Here is a 23,056-nt window from a genome sequence, read left to right as displayed (position 1 = left end):
GTGAAATAAAATTTTATTCTTAAATGAAATTCAGCTTCATAATTGTTTCAGTCCCTGACTGTAAAAATATGTTCTGGATAGTTATGAGCACAACATCTGCGTTATTGTCAAATTTCTAATATAGAACATGATTGAATTTTGTGAATTTTTATTGACATTTTATTTCATTGCAGCTTCTATTGTGTTTACTGGACGCTTGTGCTACTGGACAATGTTCTGGGTTCAGTACAAGCTTGCTTGATATGGTTTTATGGAAAATAATGTTTAAAATTGTATAAATAAAAGTATTTAATTCATTATAAATAATTTAAATGTAATATGTATATTATATAATATGAATATTATAATTAATAAATATAATAAAAAAATATTTAAAATAGAATTTTACAACTATATTTTAATATGAAAAATACACAATTATATAATATAATAGTATATTATAATAAAAACGTATGCCTAATGTATAGGTAAAATCTTTTTTACTCTATAATTTTTGTAATATAGGTCATTATGCTCAACATTGCATTTACCGAATGCATACATGTAGGATGTGACCATCCGGGCGGGTGTAATTAGGGGGATGATGTCACTATAGGGTGATGGTAATAGTAACATCAGGCCATGATCACATCAAAGCCCTGTTGCCATGGTAACTAAGTGCGTTGTCAATCCCTGATTCCCAGAGATGGGCGAAAGAGGAGAGTGAGATGAGTGTGAGCTGTGTGAGAGCGATGGACAAGGTGGTGGGAGAGTCTCCCCTACTGTGATTGGTGAAATTAAACACAAAGGGAGGGGCGCGGAAAGAGCAGAAAAAGGACAGTGCAATATTGTACATGTACCTGATAAATATCCCATAGGGTTATATATTTTTGTGCCTGTGTGTGTGTCGCCTAACACCGTCCTTCTCCTGCCTGTTTGCTTTTAGGACAGTGATGGAGACAAGAGCGAGGACAATCTTGTGGTAGATGTCTCAAATGAGGTCAGTTCACACGCACTGCTAAATTAACGTCAGTGAAAGTCTGGACTTACAGTAGTTCTGTCAATCAATTTAACATCTTAATTAAATTAATTAGATGATATGCTGATTAATTAATAAAATGATTTGCATATATCAAAATTTGCCGCCAAAAAAAGATGAGGCCATTATTGCGGTAAACAAGATTTAATAGACGTTACAAAAAGTAGGTTTAGTCGATATTATTGTTTATTGCCATATATTACAATTATGGTTCATATTGTCTTATGATTGTGATGCTTTTAACTCGGATGGTAGGAAAATTCATAATTGCGGAATTTACATACAGATCTGATCGGCATGAATAAATGCATTTTTCATTTCTTTTATATAATAAACTAAATTAATGTGTTAAATTGACAGCCTTTGTAAAAAAAAAAAAAGAAAGTATTTTATCAGGAGCAAAAAGGTTGCTGCACAATGCGACTCATAAAATAAAAAATGTTTTGCTAGATGACTTCAGCTTGTACTGGATTCAGTGTGCGGCCAGATACCTTTTTATTCGTTTTCAAGTATTCCCTTGGCTCTGTGCACCTGAAGCAAAATGATTTCTTGTCAATTTAGAGCGCAACAATTTTTCCTAGTTCACATGATTTTGTATTTTTTATCACAAAGAAATTTTATTTTGTTTTAAATTAACATTTTTATTTTATTGATTTTATTTTTTTGTTTTGTTTTCTGGTTTGCTTTGTTGTTTTGTTTGTTTGTTTTTTATTGTTGTTGTTGTTGTTTTTTGTTTGGCCTTTTAATTTGGTTTGGTTTGATTTTTGTTTGGTTTTGTTAAACAAAAATCTAACCAAAACAAAAATCAAACCTAACCAAATCAAAACAAAACAACAAAGCAAACCAAAAAATAAATAAAAATCATTCAAATAAAATTTTCATTTAAAACAAAATAAAAATTTCACGGTGATAAAATACAAAAAAGAATTTAAACTAAGGCTGTCAATTCAACACATAATTTGTTTTGTTTTGTTTTGTTTTGTTTTGATTTGTGTTTTCTTCAGACAAAATTTACCCGATTTACTTTCTTAAATCATGCTCCTGGTCTTATTTTGCACAATTCATCGGTTCATTCATTCAGTATATTGTTGCCCAATAAAAAGTAAGACTTTATAAACATTAATCAAAATGTAATAACTTTCTCTGCCTGTGAATATCAAACCAAGCCAATTGCTGGAGACTATAACATCATGAAGGTTTGCGCCAGACCACACAGCAACCACTGAAAAACACCCTAGTCTTTCACTGATTTTAATCTTAATGATGTGTATTTGTATTTGATTGTAGAGCAGCACAAACAAATGCAATTCATCCTGAAAAACTCATTCTTTATTGTTATTTCTATGCAATTATCATCCATTTCAAGGTAAAACATTACAGCTCTGTTTCTCAATTACTGGATAAATATTGAACATCATTCATATTTATTAAACCGCATTCATTCAGTAATTGCTGATAATATCGCACAGGCGAATCAGGATTGTTTTCAGCTGCGGAGCGGCTGGAGTCGGCGCTATGCTTTTATAATCATTAAGTGACCCCGCTGCATAATTAACACGTTTAAAAAACATGATCCGAATTCCTGCAATATCCCACACCAAGGATTAAACTAGGACCTCTCAGCACTGTTTGTCATTTACAGTTGAGTAAACACATTTGAGTGAATGGATGAGACCTTGATTTGTTGAACTCCAGGTTAACAAAGTTTAATGAAGGCAAGCATCCATGTTATTTTGAACAAACCCTATTAACTCATGCCTCGACATCTAGAACGTAAAAGGAACATTCTCATATCCAAACTAAAGCATAATGCACTCAGGCTCTTGACTCTCCTTAACTCCTTCACTGTTTCCAGGAGGCTTCCTCTCCCATAGGCAGTGGCCTTCTGTCTCCTCATGGGAATGGATTGGACCGAGCCCCAAACCTGAGGAAAGAGCTCCCAGGATCCCCAAGTCCCCCACCGGCCTCCCCACCACACAGCCCACCCCCTGGCAAAAACAAGGACACCTCACAAGTACGAACGCTTTTCTTAGATACCTAATATGCCAGCGTTTACACTCATACTAAATATTATATGAACTGTTTTACTTTGTACTTCTACTTCATAATTATTGTAAAAACTAGATTTGCAGATTTGGCCTAAAGCTATAGGGTACAGCTAGTTTGGGAAAAGAAAAAATGTTTGTAGTTACTGATAAATATATGTTCTAGAATTTTTGTACATTTTTTTTAAATATATTTACTTATTTATTTATAGTTATTTATAGCTATTTTTAATATAATAAATTCCATATCAGTGTTACTATGGGGTAGGGGTGTAACAATACCCTCATGTCACGATTCGATACATATCACAATACTAAACTCACGATACGATATTATTGCGATACTCCATCAAAATGCTAAATTTGATATTACATTGTGGGTGTAAATGAATAGGCTTGGACTTGGTGCTGGTATCCCAATGCATGGGACAATAGTGACACCAGAATAAAAATATTCATGATTCTGAAGCTGAAAATACTGGTTTATTTTAGACGAATGCTTGCACTCTTTCACTGACTAGATATATTTATAATAATAAAGGCCACTTTTTACTGGGAACATAAGACACACAAATATTCCCCCATTGCATTATCATACATTACATTCAACATAATTTATATTAGTTTAATGTAGTACTGACACTAAAACTCTGTAAACTCTGTAATTTTTTCAAGCATAGTAATTTTTATTTTGGGTGAACTACACACAATACAGATTGTCACTATGCATGATACATATTGTTGCATTTTTGTATTGCGATATATTGTGACATGATATATTGTTACACCCCTACTATGGGGTCAGTATGACAAATAATAGCATCTGTCTCTTGGTTCTGTTGGCAGACAGAAAAATCTCAGTCGCCCTCCTCTAAATCAGGCAATTCCTCTCCCTCTCACCATGACCCTCTCACCCCGGGTCCACCCGGGCCCAGCACTTCCTGTTTACGCCTGGTCAACAAAGCTGCGTCCTCGGCAGACCCTCTGGGTAAGACGTTGTCTGTTTGCGTTTGTCGCAAACACAATTCAATGAAAATAATTTGTTTAATTGTGTGTTCTGTAGCTCTACGGAGTCCCTTGACTATGACGCCTGGTTCTTACCCGGCTCACTTCGGGGTGGTGTCCCACGCTGGGCTTAACGGAGAGCTGGCCAGCCCAGGCGGGTTCGGAGGCTCACTCACCCTCTCGCCCCAAATCAGTGCTGCAGCCAGTGCCTACACACGCAGCCCTATGGTAACTGTGTTTCTGAAGCTCGTACAGTTGGCAAAAGTCCACCGAAAAGCACTTTAACCTTGATTACTTTTCCTTTACAGGTAGCGTATGAATCACGTTCACATCTTAGGCCCTCAGGGTTGTCCTCCTCGCTGCCTGGCTCCACCGGTGGCAAGCCGTGAGTTTCTCCTCTTTCTTTTACCTCCCTCTGTTTTGGGATGGAGTTGCACAGCGATGACCAGCGTATTAGTCCAAAATAGTGCTGCTTTTGTTTGCTGTGCTTGTAATACAATCCCCTCTCGAGCCCCCCGCTGTCAGCTACAGCGAGGAAAACACTTGAATTCAGGCAAACATCCTTAAGGCAGCAAATTATTGCTGCTCCCACTGAATGACACATACATACAAACATGCAAAATTCTCATAATTATGTTGTCAAACTTAAGTACTTACGGATTGATTCAGCTTCTATTCTTATTTTAATTTTTGTTCCTTGAAGTCCACTTATATTGTTAGTTGTGGTTTATTGCACCAAAAACAGCCGTAATTTAGGTTTTATGACCATTTTCCACTATCTGACTAACCTCTCAACTTGAACATACCATTTTTTGTCCATACAGTGGAGGTCAATGGGGTCAAGTTTGGACCTTATTGACTTTTGTTGTATGGACAAAAACATCTTTAATTTTTAGAGTTAACTACCATTTTAATGTCCACTTATGTCCACAGTGCTTACTCGTTCCACGTGAGCGCAGATGGTCAAATGCAGCCGGTGCCCTTCCCTCCTGACGCCCTCCTCGGCCCTGGCATCCCGCGGCACGCCCGTCAGATCCACACCCTCAGTCATGGAGAGGTGGTGTGCGCGGTCACCATCAGCACCTCCACGCGTCACGTCTACACCGGCGGGAAAGGCTGCGTCAAAGTCTGGGATATCAGCCAACCGGGCAGTAAGAGCCCGATGGCCCAACTGGACTGTTTGGTGAGATCTGCGTCATGTCAAACTCTCCTTCTAGTTGGTATTTACCATCCTAGTTGGACTAAATAATGTCCACCCTTTCGTCCAATCAGAATCGAGACAACTACATCCGATCGTGTAAGATTCTCCCAGATGGGCGGACCTTGATAGTTGGAGGTGAAGCCAGCACACTGTCCATCTGGGATTTGGCCACACCGACTCCACGGATCAAGGCCGAATTGACGTCCTCGGCTCCGGCCTGCTATGCTCTGGCCATCAGTCCCGACAACAAGGTCTGCTTCTCCTGCTGCAGTGATGGAAACATCGTGGTCTGGGACCTGCACAACCAGACGCTCGTCAGGTATCTAAAGACTCCTGCTGGTGAGATAGACGCCGTTCTTCTTCCTGAGGTCATGTGATGTTCTTGTGTCGCCCTCCGCAGGCAGTTCCAAGGCCACACAGACGGAGCCAGCTGTATAGATATTTCCAACGACGGGACCAAACTGTGGACGGGGGGTCTGGACAACACAGTGCGCTGCTGGGACCTGAGAGAGGGCCGACAGCTGCAGCAGCATGACTTCACCTCACAGGTACTGCAGCTCAGTGGGAACATAGGAATTGGAGTTTTGGGTATATATTTTTGAAAGAACATGAAACCTCTGACTCAGAACACACTAGCAACCACACAGCAACACCCTAGCAACCAGCTAGCAATGTTCTAGCAACCACTCAAAACACCTTAGCAACCTATCAATCCCCTAACGCCATAGCAACCAGTTAGCAATGTCAACTTACAATATCCCAGTAACCACCCTGCCTGAACACCCTAGCAACCCCATAGAAATACCCTAAAAATCCCCTGACAATCACCTCAGACCATCCTTTAAAACCACATAGCAACACCCTAGCAATGCCCTGGCAACCACTTAAAACATCCTGAAAATCACATAGCAACGCCATAGCAACCAGTTAGCAATGTCAACTAACATTGTCTAAGTAACCACTTAAAACACCCTAGAAACCACATAGCAACACCCTAGCAATCACTTAGAACAGCCTATAAAACCACATAGCAACACCCTAGTAACCAGTTAACAATGTCAACTAACATTGTCCAAGTAACCACTTAAAACACCATAGAAACCACATAGCAACACCCTAGCAACCAACTACCAGTGACCTAGCAACCAGCCAGAGTGATGAATGACTTGAGCTGTTGCATCATACATAATTAGACAGAACCATTTATTATTAGAGTACATTCTGTGTCTTTATATTCCAGTTTTTAGAACTACTTGCTGTCGATTTTCATTCAGTTTTTATTAAAGTGTTTTTATGTGCGCACGCAGATCTTTTCTCTGGGTTACTGTCCTACGGGCGAGTGGCTTGCAGTGGGGATGGAGAGCAGTAATGTGGAAGTGCTGCACGTCTCCAAACCAGACAAATACCAGCTGCACCTTCACGAAAGCTGCGTTCTCTCACTCAAGTTCGCCTACTGTGGTACGAGAGTCACTATAAACTTGTGGTTTCTAAACTGCTCTTGCAATCATATGATCCTTTATTTATGCCCCATTTAAAATAAATGCTATTTCATAATCTAAGATGGAGAGGACATGATTTGTTTCTCTTTCAGGAAAGTGGTTTGTAAGCACAGGAAAGGACAATCTGCTCAATGCATGGAGGACGCCATATGGAGCCAGTATTTTCCAGGTTTGTTCCAAACCCATGTGACTTTCTTTCTTGGAACGCAAACGGAGATGTTTTGAATGTCCTAAACCTTTAAATGCTGCTATACTATTAACAGAACAGAATAAGAGTGCAGCTGTGCGCAGACAGAGAGCTTGGATTTAAAGCAAGACGGTTCTCGGTTTAGATTTAAAAATGATTTCACCCCTCTCTCTCGCTCTCTCTCTCTTTTATAGTCAAAGGAGTCCTCGTCTGTCCTGAGCTGTGACGTGTCCCCAGACGACAAGTATATTGTAACTGGTTCTGGTGATAAGAAAGCCACGGTGTATGAGGTGGTGTACTGAACGCAGACAAAGACATACGGATGGATGAACAAAGAGCGGCAAGCATGACACAATCATGGCCGCGTGGCAGGCAACCATGGCTCTTCTATTCGCTGTCCTTTCACTCCATCCAGTCACCATAACTTAAGAGATAGAGAAAGGCTTTGCTCGCAATGGCATACTAACATACTACTCATACTATTTATGCAGTATGTATCTTGTGCACAGTACGAACATTTTCTTTATGTTCGTAAAGATTTCCTTCAAAATTTGTGCGATTTCGAAGGAACGATTTCCTTCGTTCAAAATTTCCTGTCAAAACACTATGTGAGATACTGTATCCCATGGCAATGTGCTCAACTTGTCGGCATGAAATGGAAATTCACCCTATTTTCGAAATAATCTTATTGAGAACGATTCATCCATGCATGTTTCATTTGTTTTATATTTTTGTTTCTCTTCAGCAATTCGAATGTACAATAAATCACAATACGGAAGAAAAGATTTGTTGCTACTTCTGTTACATTGCGACTAACAATAACACATGACTTGAATTATTTGCAACATATTTTGCATAAATTTAGTGGACTACAATGTAAAAGACAACAAAATGTAACTTTATTAACAAAGTGCACAATACTCATTAATTAAAAATGCAACAATGTAGCATACTACTATTTATCTCAACAATTTTCTGTTCTCATTGCAATAACAGTATATACTGTGAAGTATGTAGTACGCTAGTATTCCATTACGAACGTAGCATATGAGAGTGAAGCTGTTAATTAGAACAGTCTCCAAGCTAAAAGAGGAAGCCCCACAGACACCTGGTACTTAGGGAGCTGCTTCTTACAGCAACACCAAAACCAGACAATCATTTCATTAGTTGCAAACTCCCTCCATAAAGAGAGTGCAACATCATCCCCCCCCAATGAGAAAATGCTCACGTTGGAGCATTTCTGGATGAACACGAAATGGGCGTACAAACAATTCTCCACTCGCCTATCCAACCCAATTAGACATTCATGTGGCAAATCCCAGTCGAATTCTCCAACCTGCATTTAATTTCCTTCTTCCACAAGTCAGTGTCTAATGAGGAGCAAGGGTAAATCATGCAGGATTCGTGTGGCAAATATTCACAACCACGACCGTTATTTGTTTTAATTCCTGTGGATTATCATACAGATGTTGCGCTCATTTGTGGTTTAATGCTCATTTTCATGTCATTAATTATCTTTTAGGAAACCTTTTCATGATTGCTCTTCTTTAGTGAGATAAAGCAATGCATCAGGACCTATAATGCAAATACCTAAAAAATTTAAACTAGTATATGATATATATACCATCAAAAAATGAAATTAAAAATAATTATTATGAAAATGTGACAAATATATATAATTAATCAACAGCATGGAAGAGAGAATGCAATACTATCTTTATGAAGATAAAATTATTTTAATTTGGGGGCTGCAAATATTGATATAGCAGTTTAATTGGAATTAATAAATAGGGATAGCATGTAACGAATTGAAATGTATTTTTTAATCAAATGACATCCCTAATATAACCTCTTCTCAAAATCTGAGCGGTCCTAAAACAGAGCCCTGATGCACACCATTAATAAGAAGAGCTGTGGTTGCCAACCTGACCAGGAATTTTCAAGGAGAAACTACAGAATCATCTACTACATGCACCAAACATCCTGCCGGGAACAGATTTTTTTTTATTACAGTTTTTTGTTCATTCTTTTGATCTATAAAGCTTTTCTCAGCACTTAGAAAACAGTTGGATGAGTCAAACCGTTTTTTCTTGTGAACTGAAGGAATTGTATCATTAAGTTTTCTCTTTTTTATGGCAATAGTAAGCAGTGATACTACAGTGTTTTGATCAGTTTGTTTATTATCCGGAAAGTGCGGTGTTTTTATTTTTCAAATAGCTGAAAATATGGCTGCCTGCAAACTGGCGTTTGTCTGTTTCAAGGTAGACCGTCTCTACTGCACGATCTGTCTTTGACATCATGCTATAGAAATATCTGTATCTATCTACCCTTATATAATGCATTATGTTTGTATACTGAACAATGTTCACTGTCAAGATTTCATTAAAGACTCTCTCTCGAAAGCCAAGGAACTTGGGCATTGCTGTGATATCCCTGTAGCACTTCCCATGTGATGTAAAAGACATATGTATACATTGACAAATTAAACTTGTGGTCATCTTTTGAAGTTGTTGCATTCTTGAAAGTGGTTCAATATCAAAGAATTATTACAAAAAAACTGAAAACATTATCCAGACCAACTCATGTTTATGCAGATTTTATTTACATATTTACACCAAATTGTATTATATTAAAATTAATTTATTTTAAAACATGAACACCAGCTTGGTTACAATTAATGAATTTAATACATTCACATTTAAATTTCTTATTGTAAAAACTGTACACAAGTAAATAAAATTGGCATAAGTATGAGCTTTGGGGTCTGAATTTTTTTTAAAGATTTTTTATTAGCCTTCAAAATGGGTAAACAAGCTGGGATACCAGAAAGCATTTTACCATCTAAATGTAATAAAATTATTGGATTTACTTACTATCATTATGCAGGGTTCAATTTTTTAATCTTCTTTATTATCTATATTATTATCTTATTCATTATGAATGAGATTTTAAACTACAAATAAATGCAAGTGTCTTTTGGCTTTTAAAGAGCTTTATTTACAGTTCATACATACCAAGTTTGCGACCAAACAGTCAAAATAATTTTCAACATGCTCCAACATACAGTATTCACGTGATAGGACATTAACTGAGTGTCTTTATAGCCATTTCCCTGAAGTCAATGAAACACTAAAATCCTTGTTGTCCTACATCATAGAGTCCATCATCCATACAATCATAACACAGAGCCGAGACCAGGTCAGCTTTAAGAAAACGATCAGTGAAGAAGTCTTAGGCAAGTCCGTAAGGTCTCATCATAAATCGTTAATCCACTGCGGCTCCATAATTGTCCATTTCCGTGAAAATTCCGAAGGCTAAAAAAATAAGATTTCTTTTACTACTATATTCACTACAGAGGTTTCATCTTGTTTAAAAAAAGAAAGAGAGAAGAAGAAAAGAGGAGGTCTTTGGAGAAATTCCATGTTTTTGAAGCTAGACTACCAGCTTTCCTCACAGCATTAAAAAAACAACAAGGTCAGTTCTGAAGATCCACCATCCGATCCTGGAGTTGAAAAGTACAGCCGTCCTGCTGTCTCAGAGTCCATATTCATGTCCATGTCACACCTTTTGTCTCCCAACTCGGAGACAAAATAACGATGAATCTGGTCTCCTCAATCCAATCAGTTTTTGTTTTATGAGCGACGTTCTGAACACATTCAGTTTAGTAAATGACTTCATACACAGTAGCCTTCTTATCTCCTGAGCCAGTGACAATGAACTGGTCGTCAGGCGAAATGTCACAGCTGAGGACGGATGACGATTCCTTAGACTAGGGACAAAAAAATGATTAGTTAAGAGAGTTCGTTCAGGTGTTAGCATTTCTAATCAGTGTTTGTCTTCTGTATCCTGATAAATTCATTTTTGACACGTCATTAAGTCTCCATGATACTGACAATTTTTTTTATTTATTATTTATTCATTCTTGTTGTAGCACAATGTAACCGATAATTGCCCAACAATCCCGGGGAAGCTACTTTGAGTAGCTTGTAGTTTGGAAAGCAAAAATTCAAGTTCAAGCTACTCTGTAGCTAAACTACAAGCTAACTTGAACAGATTCCAGTTAAGTAGAAAACAGTGAGTGAAGGTATAAATGGGTGTTTCTGCAACTACGGGCACTTTTAAGTCCCAGGAGTGAAATTTTAGATTTATGTTAAAATTTGTCATTTGATGTTTCATAAATATAAACGTAGTGTCAATACACACCTTGACATAAAAAATGATGAATAAATAATATGATTTAATGTAAAATTATGAAGCATTTATAGGTCCAAACACCATTTTTGCTCATGTCCCACACCCGTGGTTTCAATGTTGAGATACTTAAAATTAGCTCATTCTTTTACAATATGACATTATTTCAAATGGAATTGTTTAATATACAGATTCATTTACAGCATCTTAAAATTCTTTGTATTATTTGCTGATCATTTTTATGATTTTTTTAACTAAATGTGCCTGTCCCACACTTTTGAGTCCTTACCGCAACAATGAAAAAAAGCTTTTATTATGAAATTTTATCGAACACAAACAAGTCTAGTTTCTATGGAAACAGAAATTATCACATGAGCACATTGTTGACAGACTGGACCACCACACTACCTCACTCACAAGATACCAAAAAAATAAGGTAAACATCATCTTTTCTGCTCTAGTTTTTATTGTGCGTCCTTACCATTCAGCTTAATAATTGTGTATTTATAACTACATTTTAAAAATAAATGTATATTACTGTTGAATTCACATATATTAAGATGTTAAAAGTCAAAACTAATGTGGTAGGCCTTGCTAGCTGCCAATTACTTAAAATATTAGCAAAAATGTCATTTCCGCAACATGTCTTTACCGCAGCAAATTTGGGTGTTGCGGTAAAGACTTTTTGTTGCGGTAGAGACAAATTCAAGGTTTACTGTATATTAAATTACAAATATTTAGTATATTATTAGTACTTAAGTATAAATTAGTATTTATATTAGTATATATAAACATGCCATTTTTTACATTAAAAATACAATTTTGTCCTTACCGACACAAGATGTCATTACCGCACTGCTCTATTTTCTTTTTTTTTTCACATTTTCATTTGCAAAAAAATATCTTTTTACACTTAAGTTGAGATGATTAACACATTGAAATTGCAACATCTGTCATAAAAAGTTAATTATGTTATCTTTTGTGTGTATGGAAACAATTGACATTAAGGTTACTGTACATTTTTTACATGGCATAGAAAAAAACATGAAATTCCCTATTTTGTATACTATTTTTTTTATATCAGTATTTACAAAACTGCATCAAATTTGAAAAAGCTATTTAAATATATTACATTTTTTATAGAAATTACTAAAGAAAAATGTATAAAATGAACGTTATTGTAACATTGCGGTAAGGACACTTTTTAAGAAGATGACCCGAAAAACATAAAAAATAAACATGTTCCAGATTAAAATCTTAACAAATACATTCTATTTTCTGTAAATCTTTATATGTATTACAGACTGTGATGGTTAAAATTGAAATTCATAGAGGTTTATTTTTTTAAATTAGGATAGTCAAAAGTGCCCGTAGTTGCAGAAACACCCAAATATTAATATTCAAAACATTTAAAATGCTGCACAGATGAAGTAGTTCATCTATATAAACTGCTTGAACGAACCAAACAATGTATATTTTAGCGCTACAATGAAGTAGCAGCTTGTTACTGGAAAAGCTGCACCATTTTGAAACTCGCTTACAATCTAGTTAGTAGCATCACTACTTATTTACTCCCCAACACGGTAGTATTTATAATCAACAGACACCATTTTGTAACCAAACAGCACAATACCTGGAATATGCTTGATCCATATGGAGTTCGCCATGCATTCAGTAGATTATCTTTGCCTGTGCTTACAAACCATTTACCTGCAAAAGTGAAAGTATGGTGTTATGCATAATCTTTGTTTTTTCATAATGCTCAACCTCAAATGAAAAATCCACCAAACATACCGCAGTAGGCGAACTTGAGTGAGAGAACGCAGCTTTCGTGAAGGTGCAGCTGGTATTTGTCTGGTTTGGAGACGTGCAGCACTTCCACATTACTGCTCTCCATCCCCACTGCAAGCCACTCGCCCGTAGGACAGTAACCCAGAGAAAAGATCTGCGTGTGCAAATAAACATTGTTTAATGCTAAAAATGATCACAATTCTTCCCCACACCAAGGTTTGAACAACAACGGAACCTCCTGATCCGGCCTGGATATATTTCAAAACAGCGCTTTCGTTTAAAAACTCCACACTAGCGTTTTTGAGCATTTTCCAAAAGTTGCTCGTCCACAGTAAGCAAAAAAAAAAAAAAAAAATGTGAAAGAGCAGTATGTCCAAATTCACAGTATTCATAAAACAGTTGGCAAAAAGTTCCAAGGATGACCTTCTACTTTACAAGTAAGTACACTTTACTAACAATGTCCATACGTAAAAATAGTACTACATACTATATACAATGTACTCCTTAAACAGTCACAACGTAATTACTTGTTAAAGAAGACTTCGAACGCAGCCCACATGGTCTATGTTTTGCCAAAGGACAGCATTTATTCTTTTCAGGAATGTAATATGAAGATTGCACAAAGACTTATCAATAGCAACACTATGAAAGTGAATAGCAGGCACAACTTTGGTACAACCAAAGATATTGGGTATATTATGCATCACATGACTAAACATGTGTTCTAGTGTGTTTTAATCCACACAACATAAAAATGGCATTTTCAAATTTATAGGTTCGCACTGGACAAAGACCCAGTCTCAGTGTGAACGAAAGGCCAAAATGTACAGAAAAAGATGCGTTTTCAAATCTTTCCTAAATAATGTAAAGAGTTGTACGAAAACTCTTCAAATGCTCAGTACCTGTGAGGTGAAGTCATGCTGCTGCAGCTGTCGGCCCTCTCTCAGGTCCCAGCAGCGCACTGTGTTGTCCAGACCCCCCGTCCACAGTTTGGTCCCGTCGTTGGAAATATCTATACAGCTGGCTCCGTCTGTGTGGCCTTGGAACTGCCTGCGGAGGGCGACACAAGAACATCACATGACCTCAGGAAGAAGAACGGCATCTATCTCACCAGCAGGAGTCTTTAGATACCTGACGAGCGTCTGGTTGTGCAGGTCCCAGACCACAATGTTTCCATCACTGCAGCAGGAGAAGCAGACCTTGTTGTCGGGACTGATGGCCAGAGCGTAGCAGGCCGGAGCCGAGGACGTCAATTCGGCCTTGATCCGTGGAGTCGGCGTGGCCAAGTCCCAGATGGACAGTGTGCTGGCTTCACCTCCAACTATCAAGGTCCGCCCATCTGGGAGGAGCTTGCATGAGCGGATGTAGTTGTCTCGATTCTGATTGGACGAAAGGGTGGACATTATTTAGTCCAACTAGGATGGCAAATACCAACTAGAAGTAGAGTTTGACATGACGCAGATCTCACCAAACAGTCCAGTTGGGCCATCGGGCTCTTACTGCCCGGTTGGCTGATATCCCAGACTTTGACACAGCCTTTCCCGCCGGTGTAGACGTGACGCGTGGAGGTGCTGATAGTGACCGCGCACACCACCTCTCCATGACTGAGGGTGTGGATCTGACGGGCGTGTCGCGGGATGCCAGGGCCGAGGAGGGCGTCAGGAGGGAAGGGCACCGGCTGCATTTGACCATCTGCACTCACGTGGAACGAGTAAGCACTGGGGGCGGGAAAGACGAACAATTTCATTCAAGACAGATTAGACTAAGAGCGTTCACACTGGAGAATTGGTGCATTTGACATCAGCAGTCAAACAAATGGGAACTGGCATTGGAAACCTACGGTTTTCCAGAAGCTGCTGACTGCAGGCTACCAGGTAACCCTGGTACTCTCATATGAGGGTGAGGAGACTCGTAGCCCACCTTGGGAAGTAATTAGGGCAATGAGATTAAATCGTAAAAAGCACAAGGAAAATGTAGGGTTAACTGTTTTTTTCCCCTCACCACAGGTGAACGTCCATATCCAGCCGCGGCAGCAGCGGCAGCAGCAGCAGAGCCATTCATCTGAGGGGAGACGAGGTGGAGACCGGCACCGTATCCCGCGGCTCCCGCCAACTCCCCATTAACTCCCGGAGGAAGCCCAAATGCACCAGGGGGGTACGCGCCCTGCACAGCCAATGGGTTCCTCAGACCTAAAGCTAGGAATCCAAAAACGGGGGGAACTGAGTTATAAAGGTTTGTTTCTCAGTGTTGAAGCATTTAATTAAGTAATAATTAATACTTGATTTAATTAAGCAAGTAATAATTTAATAATTGTCAAAACGAAACAAATAGATTTCAGATTGCAGAGTTAACACCAAATTAGTTTAAAAAAAAATGTTTTGTGGTAAAACTTTTCTTTAACAAATATCATGAATTAGTCGCGCCATGCCATTTCTTAAAATAAAATTATGGAAAACTACTAAAGATTTTTTTTTCCTTGAGAAATAATAAAAAAGGGTTTCAAGCTTTCATCAAATTGCATTCTTTAGAGGCTTTTTCTTCCTTATGATATAAAGACAGTAGGACTTTATGCCCTCAAAAATAATGAATTTTAATTCAGTAATTAAAACCATGTTCATCATAGAAAAGAGGTGCATTCAAGTCATTGTATGTACGAATAGTATTTTAAATGCATTTTTGAATAAAAAGATCCTGAAAAAAAGAGACCCTTTAATATCACTCTCAGGAATGCTAAAATTAAAGGAGCTCAGCACCATGATACAATTAAAACAAGACGTCCTCTCAGAAACAGGAAGACCACTACTGCCCTCTGCTGGCTGACAACCTGACAACCCTCAAAAAAGACATTCAAACCTGGTGGAACTAAACACTCTACAAATACAGCCACTCAAGACTTGGACTATCGGGATAAAACAGAATCGTACCAAGAGGGTCAACGCCTGGCTTCCCAGGAACGGGACGAAACTGCGGAGGAACGCTGGGGCCTGGGGTGGACGACTCCTGGGACATGGGCGTGCCAGGCTTCATCCCTGGAGTGCTGGACTTCTCTCTCTATAAGGTTAGGGAACACATTTACGCACATTAATTATTCAGGAAAGGTATATAGTCAATGAAAAAAGATGCAGCGGTAAGTCAAACTCAAGCGGGAACTGTCTGTTTTTGCATTTTTAGGAGCAAGGGATGAGATGTGCTGGAGGAAGAAACGGTATTGTGCACTGCGAGACACCTTCGTTTGAGGGAGGGAAAGGAACTTGTTCGCTAAACGAGCAATGCATTTGTTTAACATCGAACAAACATGTTTGTGTTTGTTTTCGAGTAATTTATATATGTACCGGTGGAGGCTCCTTGCTGCGTGAAGGAGAAGCAGCACTGCTGGAGGAAGCCAGCGAGGTCGGACTGGCCTGGGGCAGAGGCTCCTTACGGGAAGGAGGGAGTTTATCTAATCCGTTCTCTCTGGAGGAGTACGACTGCACGCTTCTTGGAGAAGAAGGGTCCTGAGGGAACGGAATGCACATGACGATTTAATCAGGGGAAAATATGGCCAGCCTTGTTTTCATTCTTTAACACAAACAGACCTCGTCAACAACCAAATTGTCGTCGCTCTTCTCCGCGTCGCTGCCCTGAAAGACAAAACGCCGTAAGAGTTGAGCGTGTGTGCTTAAATCAAATAAAGATCATGTTTATGATTCATGAAAGGAGAGGAGGATGTAAATTTAACACTTACGTAGTCCGTCATGAACTCCTTCTCATCTGCTTTTCTCTTTTTTCCATTGCTGAGGTAGTCTGAAGGCCTGCCTTTGTCTCCGTTTGAGAGTGAACTCTGGCAGAGGAAGAGAAAGATGAGGAAATGAGAGTGGAAGAGACAGTGTAAGTGTGTGTGTGTGCGTGTGTGTGTGTGTGTGAGCGAGAAGAAAGATAATGATGTAGGAGACGAGGGATAAATCAAATCAGCTCTATAACTGCTGGACCCACAGGCAATAGAGACGCCTAATGCATGACAGTCTGCACTGAGAACTCAACTAGAAAGAGACAGAGAGGGAGAAAGAAAATGGAAGAATACTACAGATACTCACTGGTCCAGGTTCACGGTCTGTGTGGATCATGGGAAGGGCAGGTAAACGTCCCCGATGCCAGTCAAAACAAACCAAAAAACAAACAATGTGACTATGACAGTTAGACAAAACTCACCCTCCAACAGACAAAACAAGGTTTTGAATTACCCCACAGCTAAAAACAACAAAAGCAGATTCCTTCAGTTCCCACTCTTTCATGTTTCATTGATGAAATGCATCACCTGACAGATTTTAAAGATGAACTGGTCAACGTTTCAGGGTAGATTAAGGGCATTGCTTTGTGATTACTAGCATGTTGCTAAGTGGTTGTTATAATAATTATAATTAGTATTATTATATAGAAAATTGATAGACAATTTTTTGGCCAAACTGTGCCATCCTTAAAAAAATCTTAGTTTTTTTTTTTTATTCCAATTTGAGTAATGTTTAGTTTAATTCGTGTTCAGATTATTTAGTTTATAAAGAGTGAGACCTTTTGCCGAGTTCAGACTATACAATATTTGTCTGTTACGATCTTCACTGTGTCAGATTATGTGATATTGACTCCTAAATTCTTAAATACAAGAAACACGTCAGACTAAACACTGCTTTCCGACCAATCATCGCTTGCGATTTTTTATGACACGCATGATGTCATCAAAAAGGCGGAAACAAGAGCGTTAACAAACAATGGCTACCGAAGAGACGTGTTAGCTTAAAGCTAATTCCAGTTCTCACCGGTTCACTGAGGCGCCTTCGCTATCATTCGCCAGCCCAGCATTTATCTTTTTTCACTTTTTGGTTGTAGTTCCTCAAGAAAACATCATAAAGGCTAGAGTATTATTATAACTTTTCCTCCATTGCATAATTTCACCAAACAACACCAATAAAATCATCTCTTTTTCATTTCGGCATGTTTGAAAGCTGTGTTACGGATGAGCTTCTGTGCTCCTATTGGTCATCTTCATAGATGTGAATGAACCTGTCGCGGAGGACCGGAAAAAAAACGTAAACAAGCTAGTCTTTCTGTCGGGACGTCGTGAAGCGTCGTAGGTTGGTTGTTGGCCACTGTGACACACTACAAGATGAAATAATCAATTCTTGCGTCCCGACGCCCATTTTCGTTTACGAATACCCACGACACCCTACATCAAACAGATCATGCCAAAATCAGGCTGATATCGTGTAGTCTGAACCCAGCATTAAACAATAAGTTTAAGTATACACTTTATAACTTTAAAAGTTCAATTTCAGTTGGACTAAAACAATAATTCATCCTTTAAAAGCACTTCATTCTAACTGAAACCATGCCAGTATGGTTTTTGCAAAGTCAAACTAACAGTTGTAGCTCGACTTATACACTCGTTAATTGGACAACAATTGGCTGCATGGTTTGAGCACTTGCTCCGAAAGATCCATTCGATTACGTATTTGTGACGTCCAATCGATTACTCGACAAAGCTCCATTATAACTGCACTTGTAAATGCATTTATTTTGTAAGTCCTGTTCCTGTTGTTAATAAACTGATCAAGTGATCTGTCAGGATGATTTTATTTGTTATACCTCTGTGGTGCTCGGCTGCGGCGGCTGCCGCCACTGCCTCTAAATGTGCTCGCTCGTCTTTAGAGGCCAGTTGGGCACTAAGGGCCCCGGACAGGGCCAGCAGCCCAGAGCCGCCTCCCAGAGCCAGTCCCGGGTGAGGCAGGCCGGAGGGGTGAGGGGCCATGGGGAGCCCCTGGGCAGCATGCTGGGAAAGGTGCTGGGCCTGCAGCTGTTGCTAGAGGGAACGAGAGGAAGAGGACGATGGAGCGATGAAGGAAGGGCGGGGGTCAGAGAGAGGGGGGGGGGGGGGGGGATAGATGAAGGGAGTGTGGGAGATAAAAGAGAGCGACATAGAGGCCGAGATGGAAGTGGAGTGAAGAAACAGATAGCCAGAGGAAATGAAAAGAGCATGAGGAGGAGGAGAGAGAGATGAGAGGAAAGGGAGAGGGAGAGAGGGAGAGAGAGAAAAAAAATACACAACACAGTTAAGACTTGGATCTGCACCACAGACGAAGAGGCCGTTACAAAGGGAATGCATTCATGACCCCTTCCCAGTGCCCCGAGAGTGAGGGAGCGTGTATCGAAATGGTGTTGACCTGCTCTAACGGGTGGGTTGGGGGAACAGCACATTCGCTAATGAGCACCCCAAAATTAAATTTAATTAAATTAAAATCGCTTGAGCTGAAGCTGATGACGGCCATGTGAGAAATCAAAACGGAAAAGTGAATAAAAATACGGGAAATGAGAGGTGAAAAATCGTAAATGGGGATTAAAACACACGCATTCTTAACATAAACAAGTCGACTAGTTAGCCAAATTCGAAAATATGGAGTTTTGCATATCCCTAGCCTAGTTATGAAAGTGCTACTTTGCACTTTTTTTAAACATTCAACCAAACCATAAAAAAAATAAAAAATAAAAAAACGCAATGACAACTCAAGAGGAAAGTGTTAAATAAAAAGGATGAAAAGATGGAAGTACACACTGTGGAAGGCAGAGGGGGGAGTCCACGTACCCCTATCGACGCATTCAACTCCCCCATAGTCACCTGTTTGGCGCGCTCCATGGCCTGGACCACCTGCTGCTGGTGCTGTGGACGAGGTCGAAAAATGGCCGTCAATGATAAACAAACAAGCAACAAACAAGGCAGATGGCCACCCTAGTGTGTCTTTGTGTACTGTGTGATTTCCATTTTCTGGGGGGTGTGTGTGTGCGCTAACATTTTGTATGAATACACACTTAAAACAGGAGGGGGAAGTTGTTTTTTCTGTCAGGAAAAGCTTTGGGCAAACCGTAAGCGTTTTTGTGGAAGTGGGTTTACAAGAATAACAATAGGCTTCCCAGAGGCATCAGAATGAGAGACTATGTGAAAACGGGAGGAAATATGAGAGGAAGAGAGAAAAAAAAAAAAGTGTGATTGCATGTATGTGAGAAACAGAAAGAGCGATGTTGTGTGTGTGTGTGTGTGTGTGTGTGTGTGTGTGTGTGTGTGTGTGTGTGTGTGTGTGTGTGTGTGTGTGTGTGTGTGTGTGTGTGTGTGTGTGTGTGTGTGTGTGTTATCAATCACAGAACGTCTGAAAGCAATGTGGCATGTGTGAGTGTCATGATGTGTAGCTGTGGGACTAAGTGTGTGTTGGTCTCATCTCACCTCCTGCGACAGGAATGGAATGAGCTGGGCACAAATCACATTCAGCCGTTTGGCGATCTCCGTCTGCAGAGATATGGAGAGCGAGAAGGATTTAGAAGCAGAAAGCAAATAAAAACTGATTTCATTTTACACAATTCCAATTTGTTAAATTACCATTTTCTACCCTAGTTTGGCTATTTTATGATAATGAAGATACTACAACTACTACTGATAATAATAATAAATTGATATTTTATGCATCTAACGTACTACTACTACGTCTACTACTACTACTACTACTACTACTACTACTACTACTACGTATTAGTAGTATAATAGTAGTTATACATAAGATTAATTTACTACTACTCATCTAAATGTATAACTACTACAAGTAACAATAATATTTATAAATATGAAGTTTATTATTATTTAAATGTATTATTAGTAGTATTAATAGTAGTTATACATTAGAAGAATAAATAAATGTACTAATAATCATAAATTGATATTTTAATGCATCTAGCATATAACTAGTACTACTACTAATATTAATAATTGTAATAGTAGTAGTAGTAGTAGTAGTAGTAGTAGTAGTAGTAGTAGTAGTAGTAATAGTAGTAGTAGTAGTAGTAGTACAGTAGTAGTAGTAGTAGTAGTAGTAGTAGTACAGTAGTAGTAGTAGTAGTAGTAGTAGTAGTAGTTGTCGTCGTAAGGTAGTAGTAGTAGTAGTAGTAGTAGTAGTAGTAGTAGTAGTAGTAAGGTAGTAGTAGTAGTAGTAGTAGTAGTAGTAGTAGTAGTAAGGTAGTAGTAGTAGTAAGGTCGTAGTAGTACAGTAGTAGTAATAGTAATAAGGTAGTAGTAGTAGTAAGGTAGTAGTAGTAGTAGTAAGGTAGTAGTAATAGTAGTAGTAATAGTAATAGTAGTAGTAGTAGTAGTAGTAGTAATAATAGTAATAGTAGTAGTAAGGTAGTAGTAGTAGTAAGGTCGTAGTAGTAGTAGTAGTAAGGTCGTAGTAGTAGTAATAGTAGTAGTAGTAGTAGTAGTAGTAGTAGTAGTAGTAGAATAGTTTTGATGCAGCAACAACCATTATAAGGACATCCAAACATTGCTTATTTAGTGATGCCTAACACTCAACTTCCGACTCAGACAGAAAGAGTGTGCTTGACTGAAATAAAGTGTGACTGTGACCAACCAATTTTTGTTTTAAAGAGTAAGAAAATCTGAACATAAGCTTACCTAGCTAACAATAACTTACATAATCACAAAGAATAATTTGTTTACTTGCAACTACCTTTCACAAACAAATCTACTGAATCGGTTTCCAAAGAGTTGCTGCCATAAACAGTGCGGATTTTCCCTCGTAAAGCCAAAGACATCATATAAAACCAGCCAGTTAGATTAGCGATCAAGTCGGTCAGCTATTACCATATTTGAATGCACAAAGCATCAAGCGGCCCATGAATCTTTGGGCATGAGTCTGAGGCGGAAACTACAGTAACAGACTGAAATGCCTAAGCAACAGCAAAAAATACAATCCGGTCCAACAAGATGTTGCAGGAGTGTAACCTGCTACCTCCGCTCACACAGCTAGTAAATATTTTAGCCCTCCACATCTGGTTCATGCTAATAGTTGCACAATGAGGAGAGAGGATCCCTGAAATATTCATGCCCAGCATCTGCTGCTCCGGTCCAGCCCAGAGGAGTGACACTGGTCTTGCCCCATTGAGCTGCTGAGTCTTTAGAGGCAGTGCTGGGGGTTCTCAAGCTCAGGCCACTTTAATCTTAAACCAACAACCCAAACAAGAGCTGAGGGCAGCCCTCTCCACCACGGTTTATTTTGCCAACAGGTATAAATTAATACTGTAATATCAACATTCACCCTCATGCTACAAAATACAACATTTCTCTTAAAGGGTAGGATAGTCGGATAGTTCACTCACAAATTTCTGACTTTCAAGTTCCAAACCTGTATGACTTTTAAAACACTTAAGATGATATTTTGAAGAGTACAATGCAATGACAGTGAATTGGGGACTGAAGCTTTCAAGCTTTAAAAGGACACAAAAACGCCATAGAAAATATCATGAAAGTGATTCATACGACTGTCTTCTGAAGTCAAACAATAGCTTTGTATGTCAGATGAACAGACCAAAATGTCATTATTCAAAGAAAAGCTTGACATCTAGACGTCCTTTGCACATTCATATGAGAAAGCCTTAAGATTCATAAACATTGATAAATAAAACTATTAAAAACATTTTTGTTATTTGAAATAAAGCTGAAATAAAATATAAATATTAGATGGATAAAAAAAAGGCAATAAAATGTTTCGCCTGAAATTACTAAAATTACTAAAACTAAATAAAAAAAATAAAGCTGAAATATAAACACATAACAAAATTACTAACATTTTAAATAAATTAAAATGAAAAATAAAAATATAAAAATAAAAGCTAATTCAAAATATTAATAAATACTGTAATAGTACATTATTATTTTTACTTCACACAAATTTATCGTATGACCAAGGGATATTATAGTTAAACAAAAACCGTTAAAAATAAAAATCACTTGAAATAAAATAAACTTTAATTGAATTTTATAAATATTTAAACTTATTTTATTTCAGCTAGTTGGCAAGAAACCATTTCTCACTTCCATTTATTTTAGTGATGTACTAAAAAAAAACCTAAAAATGAAAAAAAAAAACCCATTAATACAAAAAATGAAAAAACTACTAAAAACATACATACATACACATACACATACATACATACACACACATATATATATATATATACATATATATACATATATATATATATATTTTTTTTATTTTTTATTTTTATTATTATTATTATTATTATTTTTATTTTTTTTATGACTATATAAGA

General features: G+C 38.3%; 2 protein-coding genes across 10 annotated transcripts in view; one reads left to right on the top strand and one right to left on the bottom strand.

The window, feature by feature from the left end:
- tle2b (TLE family member 2, transcriptional corepressor b) overlaps nucleotides 1-8,583 on the top strand; it is a 50,495-nt gene extending 41,912 nt beyond the window's left edge. For both annotated transcript variants that reach the window (XM_084417292.1, XM_084417291.1), the window contains exons 10-20: nucleotides 926-979; nucleotides 2,874-3,032; nucleotides 3,910-4,051; nucleotides 4,127-4,296; nucleotides 4,377-4,453; nucleotides 5,002-5,251; nucleotides 5,341-5,588; nucleotides 5,670-5,817; nucleotides 6,577-6,727; nucleotides 6,861-6,937; nucleotides 7,150-8,583. In XM_084417292.1, coding sequence (XP_084273418.1) covers nucleotides 926-979; nucleotides 2,874-3,032; nucleotides 3,910-4,051; nucleotides 4,127-4,296; nucleotides 4,377-4,453; nucleotides 5,002-5,251; nucleotides 5,341-5,588; nucleotides 5,670-5,817; nucleotides 6,577-6,727; nucleotides 6,861-6,937; nucleotides 7,150-7,257 — 1,584 coding nt within the window. In that variant the 3' untranslated portion in view covers nucleotides 7,258-8,583. The remainder of the gene's footprint in view (nucleotides 1-925; nucleotides 980-2,873; nucleotides 3,033-3,909; nucleotides 4,052-4,126; nucleotides 4,297-4,376; nucleotides 4,454-5,001; nucleotides 5,252-5,340; nucleotides 5,589-5,669; nucleotides 5,818-6,576; nucleotides 6,728-6,860; nucleotides 6,938-7,149) is intronic.
- Nucleotides 8,584-10,578: 1,995 nt separating this feature from the next.
- The window catches only part of tle2a (TLE family member 2, transcriptional corepressor a), a 31,302-nt gene continuing 18,824 nt past the window's right edge, over nucleotides 10,579-23,056 (bottom strand). The window contains exons 5-20 of one of the 8 annotated variants that reach the window (XM_084415977.1): nucleotides 20,181-20,243; nucleotides 19,581-19,622; nucleotides 18,554-18,767; nucleotides 17,011-17,027; nucleotides 16,662-16,757; nucleotides 16,513-16,557; nucleotides 16,270-16,431; nucleotides 15,862-15,988; nucleotides 14,939-15,132; nucleotides 14,778-14,857; nucleotides 14,406-14,655; nucleotides 14,069-14,316; nucleotides 13,840-13,987; nucleotides 12,941-13,091; nucleotides 12,780-12,856; nucleotides 10,579-10,724 (exon numbers count right to left, since the gene is read on the bottom strand). In XM_084415977.1, coding sequence (XP_084272103.1) covers nucleotides 10,617-10,724; nucleotides 12,780-12,856; nucleotides 12,941-13,091; nucleotides 13,840-13,987; nucleotides 14,069-14,316; nucleotides 14,406-14,655; nucleotides 14,778-14,857; nucleotides 14,939-15,132; nucleotides 15,862-15,988; nucleotides 16,270-16,431; nucleotides 16,513-16,557; nucleotides 16,662-16,757; nucleotides 17,011-17,027; nucleotides 18,554-18,767; nucleotides 19,581-19,622; nucleotides 20,181-20,243 — 2,022 coding nt within the window. In that variant the 3' untranslated portion in view covers nucleotides 10,579-10,616. Of the gene's footprint in view, nucleotides 10,725-12,779; nucleotides 12,857-12,940; nucleotides 13,092-13,839; nucleotides 13,988-14,068; nucleotides 14,317-14,405; nucleotides 14,656-14,777; nucleotides 14,858-14,938; nucleotides 15,133-15,861; nucleotides 15,989-16,269; nucleotides 16,432-16,512; nucleotides 16,558-16,661; nucleotides 16,758-17,010; nucleotides 17,074-18,553; nucleotides 18,768-19,517; nucleotides 19,623-20,180; nucleotides 20,244-23,056 lie in introns of all 8 variants that reach the window. The other 7 variants (XM_084415973.1, XM_084415976.1, XM_084415970.1 and 4 more) reach the window with 7 other exon arrangements.

This window comes from Rutilus rutilus (genome assembly GCF_951802725.1).
Source record: "Rutilus rutilus genome assembly, chromosome: 8".
NCBI lineage: Eukaryota > Metazoa > Chordata > Actinopteri > Cypriniformes > Leuciscidae > Rutilus > Rutilus rutilus.
This window is presented reverse-complemented; position numbering and strand designations above follow the sequence as displayed.